The sequence below is a fragment of the Xenopus laevis genome, chromosome 2S (assembly GCF_017654675.1).
Source record: "Xenopus laevis strain J_2021 chromosome 2S, Xenopus_laevis_v10.1, whole genome shotgun sequence".
NCBI lineage: Eukaryota > Metazoa > Chordata > Amphibia > Anura > Pipidae > Xenopus > Xenopus laevis.
The window spans coordinates 149,874,844-149,892,125 of NC_054374.1; the positions used below are offsets into that span (position 1 = coordinate 149,874,844).

At 41.9% G+C, this 17,282-nt stretch overlaps 1 protein-coding gene across 2 annotated transcripts in view; it reads left to right on the forward strand.

Annotated features, from left to right (window-relative positions):
- Positions 1 to 340: 340 nt before the first annotated feature.
- The window catches only part of lats2.S (large tumor suppressor kinase 2 S homeolog), a 41,385-nt gene continuing 24,443 nt past the window's right edge, over positions 341 to 17,282 (forward strand). The window contains exons 1-3 of one of the 2 annotated variants that reach the window (XM_041584520.1): positions 341 to 728; positions 3,662 to 3,881; positions 5,847 to 6,368. In XM_041584520.1, coding sequence (XP_041440454.1) covers positions 6,021 to 6,368 — 348 coding nt within the window. In that variant the 5' untranslated portion in view covers positions 341 to 728; positions 3,662 to 3,881; positions 5,847 to 6,020. The remainder of the gene's footprint in view (positions 729 to 3,661; positions 3,882 to 5,846; positions 6,369 to 17,282) is intronic. The other variant, XM_018250287.2, reaches the window with a different exon arrangement.

A 17,282-nucleotide genomic window follows, 5' to 3' on the forward strand; every position in this document is an offset into this window, starting at 1 on the left:
CTAAATTGGCTTTTAGCAGAGAGCACAGAACAACTAACTTGATTCAAGTAAGATACTTTGTAACAATTTTGAGACACAAAAACACAGTTTAGATAAGGAGAAACTTTCATAACCTGCCAAATTTTGTAAAACAAACATGGTAATTAGGGGGTGTGGCCACAGAAAGGGTGTGGCCAAAAAAATTGCTGCGCTACGTGCGGAAAAAAAAATTTGTCCCTCTTTTTACTTCCAAAATGTTGGGAGGTATGGGTTCATTACCACAGCAAGTTTAGCCACTGGGACCTATTACGATGGCATTCAGTCTGGAGGGAGGGCTGAGGTTGATTAACTAAAAGGCTAATTAACATGACTAATTAGGGCCACTGGGGCTGGAAGGGTCACAGCAGGAGGTAGAAGGGTGTTGCGGTGAATGAGAGAAGCCATCAAGCGGCTTCTGGAAACTCTGAGAATTCAGCACTGAACAAGTTAACCGCGCCACAGGCCGAAGAGAGGGAAAACAGAAGGATTCCCACAGTCCACGCCCCCTTTCACGCCTTCCAATCCCCAGTTCGCCACAGCGATGACGCAGGCGGGACCTTCCACGTGACCGCAATGGAATGCAAACAATGCGGCGGGCGCCCAAGTCCATCCCGTTTGGTTGTATCGGCAGTGACGAGCAGTGAGGCCACCTCGAGAGAACCGGACCCGCGGGGGGAACCGCCTGTTGTGCTTCAGCGAGCCGATCTCCGGTAAACTGACTAGAGAGTCCCGTGTTGGGGTGACACAGGGGTGCGTGACCCGGGGAACTCGCTAATGACACGTAATGTTCCCAGCGGGACACTGACAACATGGCCTTAGCGCTAGCGACTCTGCTCTCCTTTCCCTTGACTTTTACTGCGCAATATCCTCCACTGGTCTGATTTCTTATACTTCCGTTGGGGGGGGTCACCGACCCTGGCAGTTAATAGTCGTACTAATCTTTCCCTTCAGGCCCTCTGCTGTTCTACTCCATCTTTCACACCACTGCTTCATGGCTAGGGCAGGTTGGACCCTAGAAACCAAGTAGCTGCTAAACAAGAAACGAAATACTCCCTAAACCCTCCATAAAAATAGAAAAAAGGGCCAATTGCAAATTGTCTCAACTTATCATCTCACAAACAGTTATTTAAAGGTGAACTGTCCCCTGTAAATAGGACCAAAAATCCAACGTGCAATTCCATACTGCCATCTATATACATTATAGTATATCTGGTGCAGCTCAGTATTGGGACACACAAGCTGTACAGATATTTATAAAGTTTTTTAATTATTTGCGCAATCTTAATTAAAGGCCAAGGTCCATCATATATTGAGAAGGATATCCACATGGCGGGGCTGCTGTTTTTCTTCCAGGAAAAGGGAAAGAGACCATCCCATGAGTATCAGGAAATACATTCCTACAGCCTTTTCATTCTAAAGTATATACCCCCCCATTCTTTGGTGCTTGGCAAATGTTTTGCACAATGGAACAGCTTGTTTGTAAGAGTTTCTCCAATATGTAATGGGGGAAGTATTTGCTTTATATGGAGCAGAGTTACTCACAACTATGATTGGACTACAGACCTTAGCAGTGGATACAGAAGAGCTTTAGTTATACCATTTTAAAGTATGGTAGAGCATAGGACCTTATTAAAAAATACAATACTATACCTGCTATCCCACAGTCCCTTCCCAGAGACTATTATCCCACTGTTACTGTAGGCACCATCTCTCCCTACTATACCTGTTATCCCACAGTCACACTCCCTTCCCAGAGACTATTATCCCACTGTTACTATAGGCACCATCTCTCCCTACTATACCTGCTATCCCACAGTCACACTCCCTTCCCAGAGACTATTATCCACTGTTACTATAGACACCATCTCTCCCTACTATACCTGCTATCCCACAGTCACACTCCCTTCCCAGAGACTATTATCCCACTGCTACTATAGACACCATCTCTCCCTACTATACCTGCTATCCCACAGTCACACTCCCTTCCCAGAGACTATTATCCCACTGTTACTATAGGCACCATCTCTCCCTACTATACCTTCTATCCCACTTTCACACTCCCTTCCCAGAGACTATTATCGCACTGTTACTATAGGCACCATCTCTCCCTACTATACCTGCTATCCCACAGTCACACTCCCTTCCCAGAGACTATTATCCCACTGTTACTATAGGCACCATCTCCCCCTAATATACCTCCTATCTCACATTTACACTCCCTTCCCAGAGACTATTATCCCACTGTTACTATAGGCACCATCTCTCCCTACTATACCTTCTATCCCACTTTCACACTCCCTTCCCAGAGACTATTATCGCACTGTTACTATAGGCACCATCTCTCGTTACTATACCTGCTATCCCACAGTCACACTCCCTTCCCAGAGACTATTATCCCACTGTTACTATAGGCACCATCTCCCCCTAATATACCTGCTATCTCACATTTACACTCCCTTCCCAGAGACTATTATCCCACTGTTACTATAGGCACCATCTCTCCCTACTATACCTGCTATCCCACAGCCACAGTCCCTTCCCAGAGACTATTATCCCACTGTTACTATAGGCACCATCTCTCCCTACTATACCTGCTATCCCACAGTCACACTCCCTTCCCAGAGACTATTATCCCACTGTTACTATAGGCACCATCTCTCCGTACTATACCTGCTATCCCACAGTCCCATTCCCTTCCCAGAGACTATTATCCCACTGTTACTATAGGCACCATCTCTCCCTACTATACCTTCTATCCCACTGTCACACTCCCTTCCCAGAGACTATTATCCCACTGTTACTATAGGCACCATCTCTCCCTACTATACCTGCTATCCCACAGTCACACTCCCTTCCCAGAGACTATTATCCCACTGTTACTATAGACACCATCTCTCCCTACTATACCTGCTATCCCACAGTCACACTCCCTTCCCAGAGACTATTATCCACTGTTACTATAGGCACCATCTCTCCCTACTATACCTGCTATCCCATAGTCACATTCCCTTCCCAGAGACTATTATCCCACTGTTACTATAGGCACCATCTCTCGTTACTATACCTGCTATCCCACAGTCAAACTCCCTTCCCAGAGACTATTATCCACTGTTACTATAGGCACCATCTCTCCCTACTATACCTGCTATCCCACAGCCACAGTCCCTTCCTAGAGACTATTATCCCACTGTTACTATAGGCACCATCTCTCCCTACTATACCTGCTATCCCACAGTCACACTCCCTTCCCAGAGACTATTATGCCACTGTTACTATAGACACCATCTCTCCCTACTATACCTGCTATCCCACAGTCACACTCCCTTCCCAGAGACTATTATCCCACTGTTACTATAGGCACCATTTGTCCCTACTATACCCACTATCCCACAGTTGCAGTTGTGGTACTTCTGTGGTTTCTATCTCAAAGCATCTGGAGGGTCCCTGCTCCTAGTGCTAATCTTGAGGGATTTGTCTTTGCATTTATATCCATGTGTTTTCCATGTGGGATGTGTTTGCTCCATGTGAGAGGGTGGCTGCCCTCCTTCAGTAGGAAACAACAATATAAATAAAGCCCTGTGCTTGGCTGTTCAGTCCCAGATTATTTCCTATGAATGTAAGGAGAGTTTTTGCCTGTGCTTAGGATCTCTGATCAGACTGTAAATTCTCCCCAGCCTGGAATGTGCCTCTGTGACTGAGGAGTTGACGCCAAGAGGAAAAAGGAGGCGGCGGAGGAGGAGGAGGAAAAGCAGAACTTCCAGCACTATCCCAAAGAAAAAGGGAGCCATCCTATTTCTGTGTTCCCTACAATCTGGAGGGGAACAAGAAGGCGGCAGCATGAGGAGCTCGGGAGATGAGCCAAGGTAATGTTCAAAGCTTCTGACTCTTCATGGACTTTTGTTTGGCCTGGTGATTAATGCCGACACTCTGTACACATCCTCTTACTGCTCAGGCCTTCTTAGCACCCAGGTGTAGCTGGGGCCCTGGGTAAATGTACATGAGGAATAAGCAAGGAGAAAACCCACAGCAGAGCCACACTCTGGATTTATATAGAAGAAACAATATGGAACCCTGGATAGGCAAGTAAATCGTTTCACTTTAGCTGAACTGTAACTACCAGCAGTGCCCCTTTCCCCTATTGGGCATCTGCAGGAGTTGGAGCCCAAACACTAGTTTTTTTTTTAATCAAAATGAAAAGCAATGTCATTGTAAGCAACAGTCCAATATAGATTTATTTACATTGTTTGCCTGTTCATTTCTGTTCTCTGACTCTTGAAATGCTGTAGCAGAAGTCAGTTTTTCAAATCCAGTTAATGAGCTGGCTTCTGCTACATTGTTTCAGGAGTCAGAACCAGGAATGCAGAACATATAAACAGCCAGACAGATACTGCTTTCATCTAACTTTGTGTGATTCATGGGGGGGGGTAATCGTTTGCTCAACATATATTTTACCTATTGTTTTAATTAACGAACAGATGCGGCCTTGATCCGACGGGATTTTTAGTCCCCTCCGATCGGCATCTGGCCGACTTTCGGCCAGATATCGATCGGGGAAGCCCATCAGAGGGCCCCATACACGGGCCAATAAGCTGTCGACTTGGTCTGTCGGCAGCTTTTATCGGCCCATGTATGGCCACCTTAACTTGTGCCGGGGGCATTAGCAGTGCCTAGGATCCACCATGCTCCTTTACTGTTGTAAAGCAGCCTTCCACTGCACTGTATTATGTCCGTTGCTACAACCTCTATGAAGTGGTAACTCTCTGACTGGCAGCTGATAGTTCTGACTGTCAGTATGGTAGCACTGCCTGGCTGCCAGATGGTATCTTTTTTTACAATAAGGCAAGTTTGAACTGATAACATTAAAAATAGTGGAACTCACTGCTGTGGTTTATGGCATAAAACAAAATTAGTGCTGAGAAGCTATAAATGCTCAGTTGTAAGCTGGCACAAAGAGGACCCAATGAGTTTTTTTTCCACTCTGCCCACTTCTGATTGTTACTTCCAGTTTAAAGCAATAGCACAATTGTTTTTTAATGGTGGTCAGCGGGCTGTGATTAAAGGGATACTGTCATTGAAAATGCATCAGTTAATAGTGCTGCATTGAAATCCTTTTCTCAAAAGAGCAAACAGATTTTTTTTTATATTTAATTTTGAAATCTGCCATGGGGCTAGACATATTGTCAGTTTCCCAGCTGCCCTCGGTCATGTGACTTGTGCTCTGATAAACTTCAGTCACTCTTTACTGCTGTACTGCAAGTTGGAGTGATAACACCCCCCTTCCTTTCTCCCCCAGCAGCCTGACAACAGAACAATGGGAAGGTAACCAGATAACAACTGATACAAGATAACAGCTGCCTGGTTGATCTAAGCACAGCACTCAATAGTAAAATCCAGGTAGTTTCATTGAATCGGAGAAACAACAGCCTGCTTGAAAGCAGTTCCATCCTAAAGTGCTGGCTCTTTCTGAAAGCAGATTACCAGGCAAAATGACCTGAGATGGCGCCTATACACCAATATTACAACTAAAAAAGATACACTTGCTGGTTCAGGAATGAATTTTTATATTGTTGAGTGAATGATGTGCAGTGTAAACAGTGTAATTTAGAAATAAAAACTACACCATAAAAAATGTGGGTTCCGAGTCTGGGAAGCGTCTGGGGTTCAAAAATGTAACTGACATGGGACTCGGCGATGCACATTATGCTTCTAGGCCCTATATGACTATGTTTGGCTCACTGTCCTAGGGAGGAGACTTGTTGAGAGGCTGTAGAAAGCTCATTCTCTTATAACTGATCACACTTATCACACTGTATTTTATTTTATTCCAGGCTGAAAAAGCTGATCTGTGACATAAAGGAACCATGGCTGGGAATTTAGTAATTCAGCAGTAAGAAGAGCGACTATGCTGTAGGCATCATGCCTGATTACTGTGGATGTATTAACGTGGGTCATTTACCATAGAGCAGCAATAAATTGTATGTAGAGACTAAACTGGATTAGCCATGAGGCCAAAGACTTTTCCTGCTACTACATATTCTGGCAACAGCAGGCAGAGACTGCAGGAAATCCGTGAGGGGTTAAAACAACCCTCCAAACATCCGACCCAGGGATTGCCTGTTGGACCTGCCAGCGAAACCCTGCTGGATCCTAAAGTTCTGCAGAGCAAAGATGGTGCCAGACAGCAGCAGCAACAGCAGCTCCGCCAGCCGGCAAAGTTTGCACCCTATCAAAAGGCTCTACGAGAAATCCGGTATTCTCTGCTGCCCTTCGCCAACGAATCGGGGAACCCTGTGACCGTGGAAGTGAACCGGCAAATGCTACAAGAGCTGGTGAATGTGGGATGTGATCAGGTAGGCTGTTCATCTTTAAAATGAATCTGTAAGTCCTTGACTTGAATAGTATTACATTAAAGGCCAACAGAGCCCACACTACTGGTGGGGTAAAAAACTAAAGAATATTTTTGAAAGTGTTGCACTTTATTAAAGGGCTTGTTCACGGTCGAACTCCTAGTTGTTTTTCAGATAGTTTACCAGAAATAAAGACTTTTTAGACCAATTACTTTCTATTTTCTATGAGTGACCGTTTTTCTAATACTGAAGTCTAAAGTTTAATTTTTCATCTTCTAAAACAGCTCTGGGAAGTGGGGGGGTCGCCGACTCTTTAACTGTTCTAAATTGATACATTTAGTTGATACATTTCCTATCTTTGTCCCTGTTGAGCAGAATCTCTGTGTTTCATTACAGGCAGCTGTTAGAATTGATACAATAGTTGCTAATACTCCAGAGATGCTGCTGAGAAATGTATCAACTAAATTTTGCAAAATTGTTAAAGTTTGGAGTCTGCACCTGAATTACTGAGCTGCCAGACTAGATACAGGAACATTCAACTTTAAACTGTAAAAAAATAAAAATGCAAATTAATTGAAAAAAGTCTTTATTTCTGGAGAACAATCTGAAAACAATTGGACTGAAAAAAGTGTTTGGAAGGTGAACAACCCCTTTAAGTGCTCTACTCTTACTACCTTTCATTGACCAAAAATGTAGCAGTTTCAGTTTCATCGTTTGCCTGGTTTAGCTCAAGAAATATCATAAACCATAAATTATTCCAAATGAAAACAATAGGCAAAAATTATCTTCAGCACAATCCTATACATTGCACTCATGTTGAACAAGGAGGTATACTGACCCTTTAAATGCTAAACATTCTAAAAACTTGGTCGGAAATGTGAAAACGTAGAAACAGGAATAAAGCTGGTTTGTTTCATTGACCAGTGACCGTTCCCAAACTGTGGGGCCTTGATGGAGCTCAGCCTAAAGGTGGCCATAGACGCACAGATAATGTCATACAAAAAAAATTTCGTCCGATATTCGGTGCGTGTATGGTGGGAAAAGAGCCGACATATATCGGCAGAAGACTTGGATATCGGTCGGCTTGTCGATCGGGCTGGATGGAAAATTTTGATTGGGTGCCTTTGAAGGCACCCAAACATCAGCCATTGTTAGATAGAGGTAGAATTTTATTGTTTCTATCTGTATATCTGACCATTCAGCTCTACACGTGTGTATTGGAACAAACGATCTTTCTTGGAAAGATCTTTTCCAAGAAAGATCGTAATTGTCTATGGCCATTTGCATTGAATCTTTATTGTCTTGGATACTCCCTAAATCAACAGTAGGATGATAGGAACAGTAAAGAGGAATTTATCCAGTACCAGTCCCTACCCCAGAGGTTGGCAGACGTTTTGTGTTTAGTGATGAAAAGCCACTTGTGTGGGGGCCACCTCTAACCTGTTACTAGTGATGGGCGAATCTGTCCGAAAAATTTGTGAAACGCATTGAACTCAATGGGCGTCAAAATGTTGGTGCCTGCGACAAGTTTTATACACGCGCCTATTTTGTCCAAATGTATTAGACAATGGGCGTCCGAATAATTTTGACGAGCTACAATTTTTATGCGCATGATGCGCCTAATTTTTTTTTCCCCAGTGAATTTTCTCTGCAGTTTCGCAAATTTATTGCTGGCAGTGAAAAATGGGAATTTGCTACCTGTTAAGTATTTGGATTGTGATAGAAAATCTGACTCCCTTGTTTCACTAGAGCAGGTCACTGGCATGTTGCAGGCCTGGAGATGTTCTTGTCCACTTTCCCCGGAGGCTTGTTGTAAATCACGAGTGCTAGGGCAGCTCAGGTTGTAAAAGCCTTTGTCGTAAAGCTGGCCGTTACCAATAAAATGTCATACCGTTTCTGGTATGTGTATGTTGGGGTAAATGAATCAGACCAGATACTGTAGATATCAGAAATAAAAGAATAATGCTATATGGGCACTAGAGAACATTCCTTATGTTAAGAGCCAAGATCTGTAACCTTGGTGCTCTGAGTGTGGAATTATGCTCATAATGTAAATTACAGTTTTGTTTCTTCTTCCCTCTTTGATTGTCTCTTGCATCATTTAAAATAAAAATTGTCATTGGCACACACACACGCATGTATAATGTACAGTATACGTATATACAGTGTATCAGTTCCTTCCTCGGGGGGCAGAGGGGAAAGTCTGCAGCCTAACTCTGCTAATCCATCTGCATTCCTGTGCACAGTAGGCTATATAAGCTCCAGTTCTCTGCACTGTTTCAGGGGGCCACATAATAGACGGAGGCTTTCACGCTAAGCTAGCCAGAGCCTATTTTATCTTGTCATCTCCATTAATTTTGGTCTCGGAATTCAAGGCTTAGCTATTTTTATAGATGGCTATCTAGCATCCTTTGCTTTGTCTCACTGGCAATTCTAAGTTTGGAAATGCCAAACTCCTCTGAAAATAGTGGTGTGGTCACATGACATAGCACCCAGGCATATTAAATGGTTCCAGCCACTGAGGGCTAAATTGATGGGCATGTTAAAGTTGGTCTTGTCTTATGATACTATAGGTGGCCATAGATGCACTGATAATATCTTACAAAATGAATTTTCGTATGTTATTCAGTGCGTATATGGTGGGAGATGAGCAGACCGATATCTGCAGAAGACTTGGATATCGTTCTGCTCGTGATGAGGCTGGCCTGAAAAGGCGCCTCTGACCCATTGTTAGTGCTGAATCGTCAGCTCTACACGTGTGTATTGAAACAAACAATCTTTCTTTTAAACATATTTTCCTGGAAAGATCATCTTTATGCACCATAGCTCTATTTATAGTCATACGAAAAAGTTTGGGAACCCTCTAAATTCTTTGGAGTTTTGTTTATAATTCAAAGCAACTTCCTTTTAATATATTACTTGCCTTATGGAAACAGTAGTATTTCAGCAGTGACATAAAGTTTATTGGAGTAACGGAAAATATGCATCATAATAAAATTAGACAGGTGCATAAATTTGGGCACCCCAACAGAGATATTACGTCAATTCTTAGTTGAGCCTTCTATAGCCTTTGATGAGTGTCTGGATGGCGGTATTTTTGACCATTCGTCCATACAAAATCTCTCCAGTTCAGTTAAATTTGATGGCTGCCGAGCATGGACAGTCTGCTTCAAATCATCCCATCATGATATTCAAGTCGCGGGACTGTGACGGCCATTCCAGAACATTGTACTTCTCCCTCTGCATAAATGTCTTTGTAGATTTCCAAGTGTGTTTTGGGTCATTGTCTTGTTGGAATATCAAACCCCTGTGTAACTTCAACTTTGTGACTGATGCTTGAACATTATCCTGAAGAATTTGTTGATATTGGGTTGAATTCATCCGACCCTCGACTTCAACAAGGGCCCCAGTCCCTGAACTAGTCACACAGCCCCACAGCATGATGGAACCTCCAGCAAATTTGACAGTAGGTAACAGGTGTTTTTCTTGGAATGCGGTGTTCTTCTTCCACCATGCAAAGCGCTTTGTGTTATGACCAAATAACGAAATATTTGTCTTATCAGTCCAAAGCACTTTGTTCCAAAATGACTGTGGCTTGTCTAAATGAGCTTTTCCATACAACAAGCGACTCTGTTTGTGGCGTGAGTGCAGAAAGGGCTTCTTTCTCATCACTATGACTTCAAGGCTTACCAAGCTAATCCAACCAATTTGGTGTTGCCAGTAATTAGGGATGCACCGAATCCACTATTTTGGATTCAGCCGAACCCCCGAATCCTTTGTGAAAGATTCAGCCGAATACCGAACCATATGCAAATTAGGGATGGGAAGGGGAAAAAGATTTTACTTCCTTGTTTTAGGACAAAGTCACGCCTCCCCACCCCTAATTTGCATATGGGTTCGGCCGGGCAGAAGGATTCGCCGAATCCTGCTGAAAAAGGCAGAATCCTGAACCGAATGCTGGATTCGGTGCATCCCTACCAGTAATCAGTATTGAGCAGTAACATGCATTCAAATTAGCAAAATTACCCAAATGTTTGCACAGCCAGTTTTTCACGTTTGATTTAATTTCATACAACTGAATACTACTTCACTAAAAATCTTTGTTCAGAAAACACCCCCAGTAAGACATACCACTGTTATCTTTTTTGTTGAAAGTGGAGTAAATTATTATGCAGGCTCAGAGGGGTTCCCAAACTTTTTCATATATAGAGTAATAGAAACCAACAGTCATGACATGCTGCTGATTCTGTGTAATTGAATCATTAATTGTTCAAAATAATAGCTTGTTCCAGATAATAGCAGTGTGGAGTACAATTAGTGAGCTCTTCATTCTGTGAAAAAACAGGAGTCAATTACGTCCCTTATTTATGGAAGGAAAGAGTTGTGCTGCTGGTTATAGTGTATATCTCTCTGAAAATGGCTCGTTCCAGACATTGTTCAGAAGAACAGAGTACTTTGATTAAAAAGTTGATTGGAGAGGGGAAACTTAAAGAAGTTAGAAAATGATAGTCTGCTCAGCTAAAATTATCTCAAATGCTTTAAAATGACAACAAAAACCTGAAAGACTAGGAAAAAACGGAAAACGAATATTGGAATGGATAGAAGAATAGCCAAAATGGCAAAGACTCAGCCAATGATCAACTCCAGGAAGATGAAAGAAGGAATAAAGTTTCCTGTGATACTGTTACAATTAGAAGACACCTATGTGAAGCCAAACTATCGGCAAGAAGCCCCCGCAAAGTCCCATTGTTGTAAAAAAAAGGCGTGCTGAAGAGCTTACAATTTGCCAAAGGACTGTAAGGTTACTTGGTGGTTTAATGGGGCTGCGGTGGGGACTCCCATCGCGGGGATGCCCTCAGTCGGTTCATTCAAGCCAGACGCGCACACGAACGTTTGTTTCTTCTATTCATTGTACGCATGTGACATCATCTCGTAGCACACTAAGTGGATCGAAAATTTCTGTCAGTGCCCGTTTTAGATGTATGTTCCATAGTTCCTGGGTGCGCTTCGGATGTGTCTTTTGTTACCAACCTTTGCCTGTTATCCTGACCTTGACCTTGAATTCTGCCTAAACTGACCTTTGCCTGTATACTGACTGTGCTTCCTCTGTGTTTACACTGAATTTACTATGAATAGGCCCCTCTCCTTGCCCAGAATTCTTGTCCTGTTCCTCTCACCAGGGGTGTAAATACAGAGCAAGCAGACCCTGAGGCTGTAGGGGGGCCCAGGAGGTATAGGCCCATGAGGCCCTAATTCATATATAGTTTCAATAAATATTTTTAAAACAAGTCAACTAATAAACTTTTTGGGGGCCTGAAAAATAATTTTCTGTGGGGCCCAATAATATCTAATTACACCACTGCCTCTCACACTAAGTCCTGGCACATCTGAGTAGCTGAGGGCTCCTCCCAAAGCCAAAGGCGGCTGCTATAGGCAGAAGAGTGAGCCGAGTCCGGGAACTTGACTCCAGTTCTGAGTTTAGGTAGCTGTTTGTCTGGCCTAAAGAGAAATAGTGCAACATTTTGTGGACTGGTGAAAGCAAGATTGTTCTTTTTGGGTGTAGGGGCCACAGACAGTTTGTCAGACGACCCCCAAACACTGAATTCAAGTCACAGTACAGAGTGAAGCCGGGGGCACAAGCATCATGATATGGGGATGTTTCTCATACTATGGTGTTGGGCCTATTTATCACATACCAGGGATCATGGATCAGTTTCAATACATCAAAATACTTGAAGAGGTCATGTTGCCTTATACCCAAGAGGAAATGGGAGTTTCAACAAGACAACGACCCCAAACACACCAATAAATGAGCAACATCTTGGCTCCAGACCAACAAGATTGACATTATGGAGTGACCAGCCCAATCCCCGCACCTTAATCCAATAGAAAACTTGTGGGTAACGTCAAAAATGCAGTTTCTGAGGCAAAAGCAAGAAATACAGAAGAATTGTGGAATGTAACAGGTTGTTGGAAGTTGGTGGACTCCATGTAACACAGATGTGCAGCAGTTCTCAAAAACACTGATTATACAACTCAATATTAGTTCAGTCATTCAAAGGAAAGTAAAATCTTGAAATATTTTTCAATTTATACCGTGAATGTTTGTTTGTAAAGAAGAATGCAGACACTGTTATTTTTATTTCTCTTCACTTTCTGTAAAGGAATAACACAAATTTTACAAATGTTTCTTCATGTTTTGATTTGGAATAGAATGTGCAGTGTTCCGAATGCATTTGCGTGTATGGAAATAAAAGCTGTTCTAAGGATATTGAGCTTTATTCACTTTTTTAAACAAACTGCTATTATTCTGACCACAACTGTATATTTAATCTTCTTCATAAACAGTGGCCTTGTACATTTATATGATCATAGTAATCAACAGGTCTCTCATTCACAATGAAGTGCTTTTTCCTGGATATTTGCTCCTCAAGTATCGATGCTTTGGCTTTGTTATTGCAGCGCGGTTAATGCTTAACAAATTGGCTTGTGTATGACCAGCTAAATGCAGCCAGGAAAGTGAATCTTACAGCAAAAAACATGTGTTGATACATTTTGGCCAGGATGATAAGGACATTACCACTATTATGATCACCACATTGGGGGTGGATGGCCTATTAGTAAGGCAATGTGGTTTTCTGTAATTGGGGTTATGAATAGTGATGGGCAAATAAATTCGCCAGATGCGAATTCACAGCGAATTTCCGTGTTTCGCCACCACCGAATAAATTCACAAAACTCCTGAAAAAAAATTTGGGCGCGCGTCGGATAAGTCACTCTATTCAGATACCCATTGACTTTAACGCCGCCGTCAAAATTGATGCGAGCGTAAACATTTACGCGGGCGTGGGCAGGCGGATGGGGTTCTGGGTGTGCCGGCCCCTCTGAAGATTTGTTTGCAGGGGGGCCGGCACACCCTAGTAACGCCACTGCTTCGACCAACTGTTATCAGGTAGAGTCCTGCGCTGGTCCATTTTTTGGAACCCGGACCTGCAATCCGCAACCCGCAATCTTACCCCCGACCCGCAAGTACCTTATCCGCAACCCACCGACCATCAAGAATCAGGAAGTGCTGTCATTGTAAACCGGAAGTCACATCATCGGAAGTAGGCATGGTCAGAAAAAAAAGGAGTAAAAATCACTATTGAGAAGACCCGCAGCCCGAACCGCCGACCCGCGTCTATACCCGCACCCGGAACTTCAACCCGCAGGCTACCGCAGGTTTTTGAGGCGACCCGCTGCAGGACTCTATTATCAGGAACCGTTTGATGTAAAATGAGCAAGTTCCTGATATCACTTTTTTTTCAGCACCCAATTGCTCTAGTTTTTTTGCACTTAAACCACAGATGGTCCTATAAAACCCCACAGATGACCACTTAATATTACGTTGGCACCCTTAGCAACATCTTTATTGAGGCATGACCACTTCTTGACTCGCGATGGTATTAGAAGCTTGTTCTGCTCAGTATTTGCCTTGATTAGGCAAATACTGATATTGTTACCAATTTCGTCTACTTGGTAACCAACTGTATCCTACTTTGTTACTGTGAATGCTTCTTTAACTCTTTAACATTTTTTCTTTTTGGTTTCTTTACCTATACAAAATAAATGTGTATTATGCAGAGTTGTTATTATCCAGTTCGGTGGATTAAAAGATGGGAAGATGCATCACTGGGTCTCTCTTTCTGGGATCTTACCCTTATTTCTTTGTACAATTACAGGATTTGGTTGGAATGCTTTGCCGTACCTTAAGTGTGCTAAAAATCATTTAAACATTAAATAAACTGAATAGGATTGTTTTGCCACAAATATGGATTCCGAATACCGAACCAAACCCTAATTTGCATATGCAAATTAGAGGTGGGAAGGGGAAAACATTTTTTACTTCCTTGTTTTGTGGCAAAAAGTCAAGCGATTTCCCTCCCCGCCCCTTATTTGCATATTCAAATTAGGCTTTGGATTCGGTTTGGCTGGGCAGAAGGATTCAGCCAAATCCGAATCCTGCTGAAAAAGGGCGAATCCCGAACCTAATTATAATTTTATTATTACATCAAAAAGAATATCATTTTTAAAAATTAGCATTACTTGTTAAATGGGCTTTATTGGAGATGCCTTCCTGTATTTCAGAGAAAGCTTTCTCGATAGTGGGTTTCTGGATAAGGAATCCTATGACAAGGCTTGGTTATAATACTTCCAAATGCTTGTGCCTCACATGTGCTACCCTGTTCCAAATGGACATCGCTGACCCCATCTAAAAAACAAATGCTCAGTAAGGATACAAATTTATTGTTATTGCTACTTTATATTCCTCATGTTTCTATTCAGGCCTCTCCTATTCATATTCCAGTCTCTTATTCACATCACTTCATGGTTGCTAGGGTAATTTGGCCTCTAGCAACCAGATTGCTTAAAATGCAAATTGAAGAGCTACTGAATAAAAAGCTAAGTAACTCAGAAACCTTTAATAATAAATGAAAACCAATGACAAATTGTCTCAGAATATCATTCTCTACATCATACTAAAAGTTATCTCAGGTGAACAACCCCTTTAATCCAAACTAAGATATAATTAATCCTTATTGGAAACAAAACCAGCCTATTGGGTTTATTTCATGTTTCAATGTTTTTCAGTAGACTTAAGGTATGACGATCCAAATTATGGAAAGATCCATTATCTGGAAAACCCCAGTTCCTGAGCATTCTGGTAACGGGTCCCATAACTGTACTTACTTCTCATACTAATAATCCAAAAAATAAGTGGCACGTGTCTCTTCATGTTGTGAGTCTGACATTGTTCAGTCTTGCAAATTATATCTTTTCTTCTTTGGATAACAGAGATGTGTGTAGCCTCCTGTGCTTATCTACACCTGAACTATTGGAACACATGGAAGACTACTATGATGGGACAACCAAACAATGTGTGATCCCTCGGTGTATCTGAATCCTTCGCAAAAGATTCAGCTAAATACTGAACCGAATCCGATCCGATAGGGATGGGAAGGGGAAACCGTTTTTACTTCCTTGTTTTGTGACAAAAAGCCATGACATTTGCCTTCATTTGCATATGCAAATTCGGATTCGGTTCGGCCAGGCAGAAGGATTTGGCCAAATCCTTAAAAAGTCCAAATCCTGGCCGAATCCTAAACCGAATCCTGGAAACAGTGCATCCCTACTTTTTAATTAAACTTTCACCATGTGTCTGTAATTGGTGTAGTCATGAACCAATATTTGACCCAACTGGGTGAGTCAAGATCAGCAGAATATTCAGGAAGAAAAGTGACTCTGTCATAACAGGGACTTTTGGATTTGGAAATGAGAGACTGTGATGTGTTGTATGATCCAAGAGTAAAACAAAGTGCATGCGATGAGAATTTCTGAAATGCTTGAAGTGTCGCAGGAAACTCCTGCACAATGGCAGCAGGGTGGAACAGTTCCTTTATGCATCTTAACCTCCCCGTCTCTTGACAGTTTGGCTACATTTGTTCCTGTTTGAATATTGTCACGTAATGACATACCCTAACCGTTTTCTCTCAGCAGAGCCATATTCACCTATGACTCACTTTAGATATCGAAATTTATTCAGTTCCCATGTTTAAAGATTTGGGCTTTATTGCACTTAGACAAGGAAGGCCTCAAATCCGCGCTCTCCGATGAAATGTTTTCTGTCTCTCTGGCTCCCAGTGGTGCACTGTGCAAAGTGCCATTTTGGAGCAAATTGCCAGGTTTTCTTACCCACAATGCAGCATGTAATCATCTTCACGATTTAGGTTTGGCTTTATTGCACTTAGACAAGGAAGGCCTCAAATCCGTGCTCTCCGATGAAATGTGTAACTCATTAGTATCTTGAGGTTCTCATTTTCTGTATCTCTGTCTCCAAGTGGTGCACTGTGCAAAGTGCCATTTCGGAGCAAATTGCCAGGTTTTCTTACCCACAATGCAGCATGTAATCGTCTTCACGATGAGACATTGTTTCTCATGCAATTGCATCTGATTTGGCAACACTTGTTAGTTGTGTATGTGCTTTAATGAGACTTGGGAATGTTACACTGAAAATCTTTCCGTTGTCGTCATTTCCAATGCTTGCCATCAAAATGGCATCTGATGTTTTATTTGAAAATTCACTTTCACAATGAAGCTGGTCACTGTGGAAACCCTGCAGCTAACTCCAACTTCAAGATGGTGGAGTGTATCCCTGCGTCAATAGACAGACTGTTCTTGATTCATAGGAGGGGCAGGTTGGACTATGTGGAAGTGCAAGGAGCACCTTTACATGTAAATACCTTCAGTGAATGGCGTATATATTTGCACATCGACTATGGCAGAGTGTAACTGCGAAAATGCATTTGATTTAGCTCTCGTGTCTCGTGAGCATGCCAGTATTAAACATGGAGGATTTCGGGTCAAAAATCCACAGCAATACAATATCAACATTTCAGATAGCCAAACATGAAATAATATATATATATATATATATATATATATATATATATATATATATATATATATATATATATATATATATATATATATATATATATATATATATAATGTGTGTGTGTGTGTGTCGGTACAGTGAACGCACTCCTCCCGGGTACAATTCTGTCAATGGTGGTGCGTCGGTCAAAGCTTAATGTTACAATCCAGTAAATGGACCCGCACTCGTTCATATTAGTGAAATAAATGTGTTTTTATTCACAGGTTCATTTCCTGGAAATTTTGGAAATGAACCTGTGAATAAAAACACATTTATTTCACTAATATGAACAAGTGCGGGTCCATTTACTGGATTATATATATATATATATATATATATATATATATATATATATATATAATGACCAAATCATGTGACCAACATTTGGAAAATCCACAGCTCTCTTATATTGGATTTTTTAGGGGATATTTATCAAAGGGTGA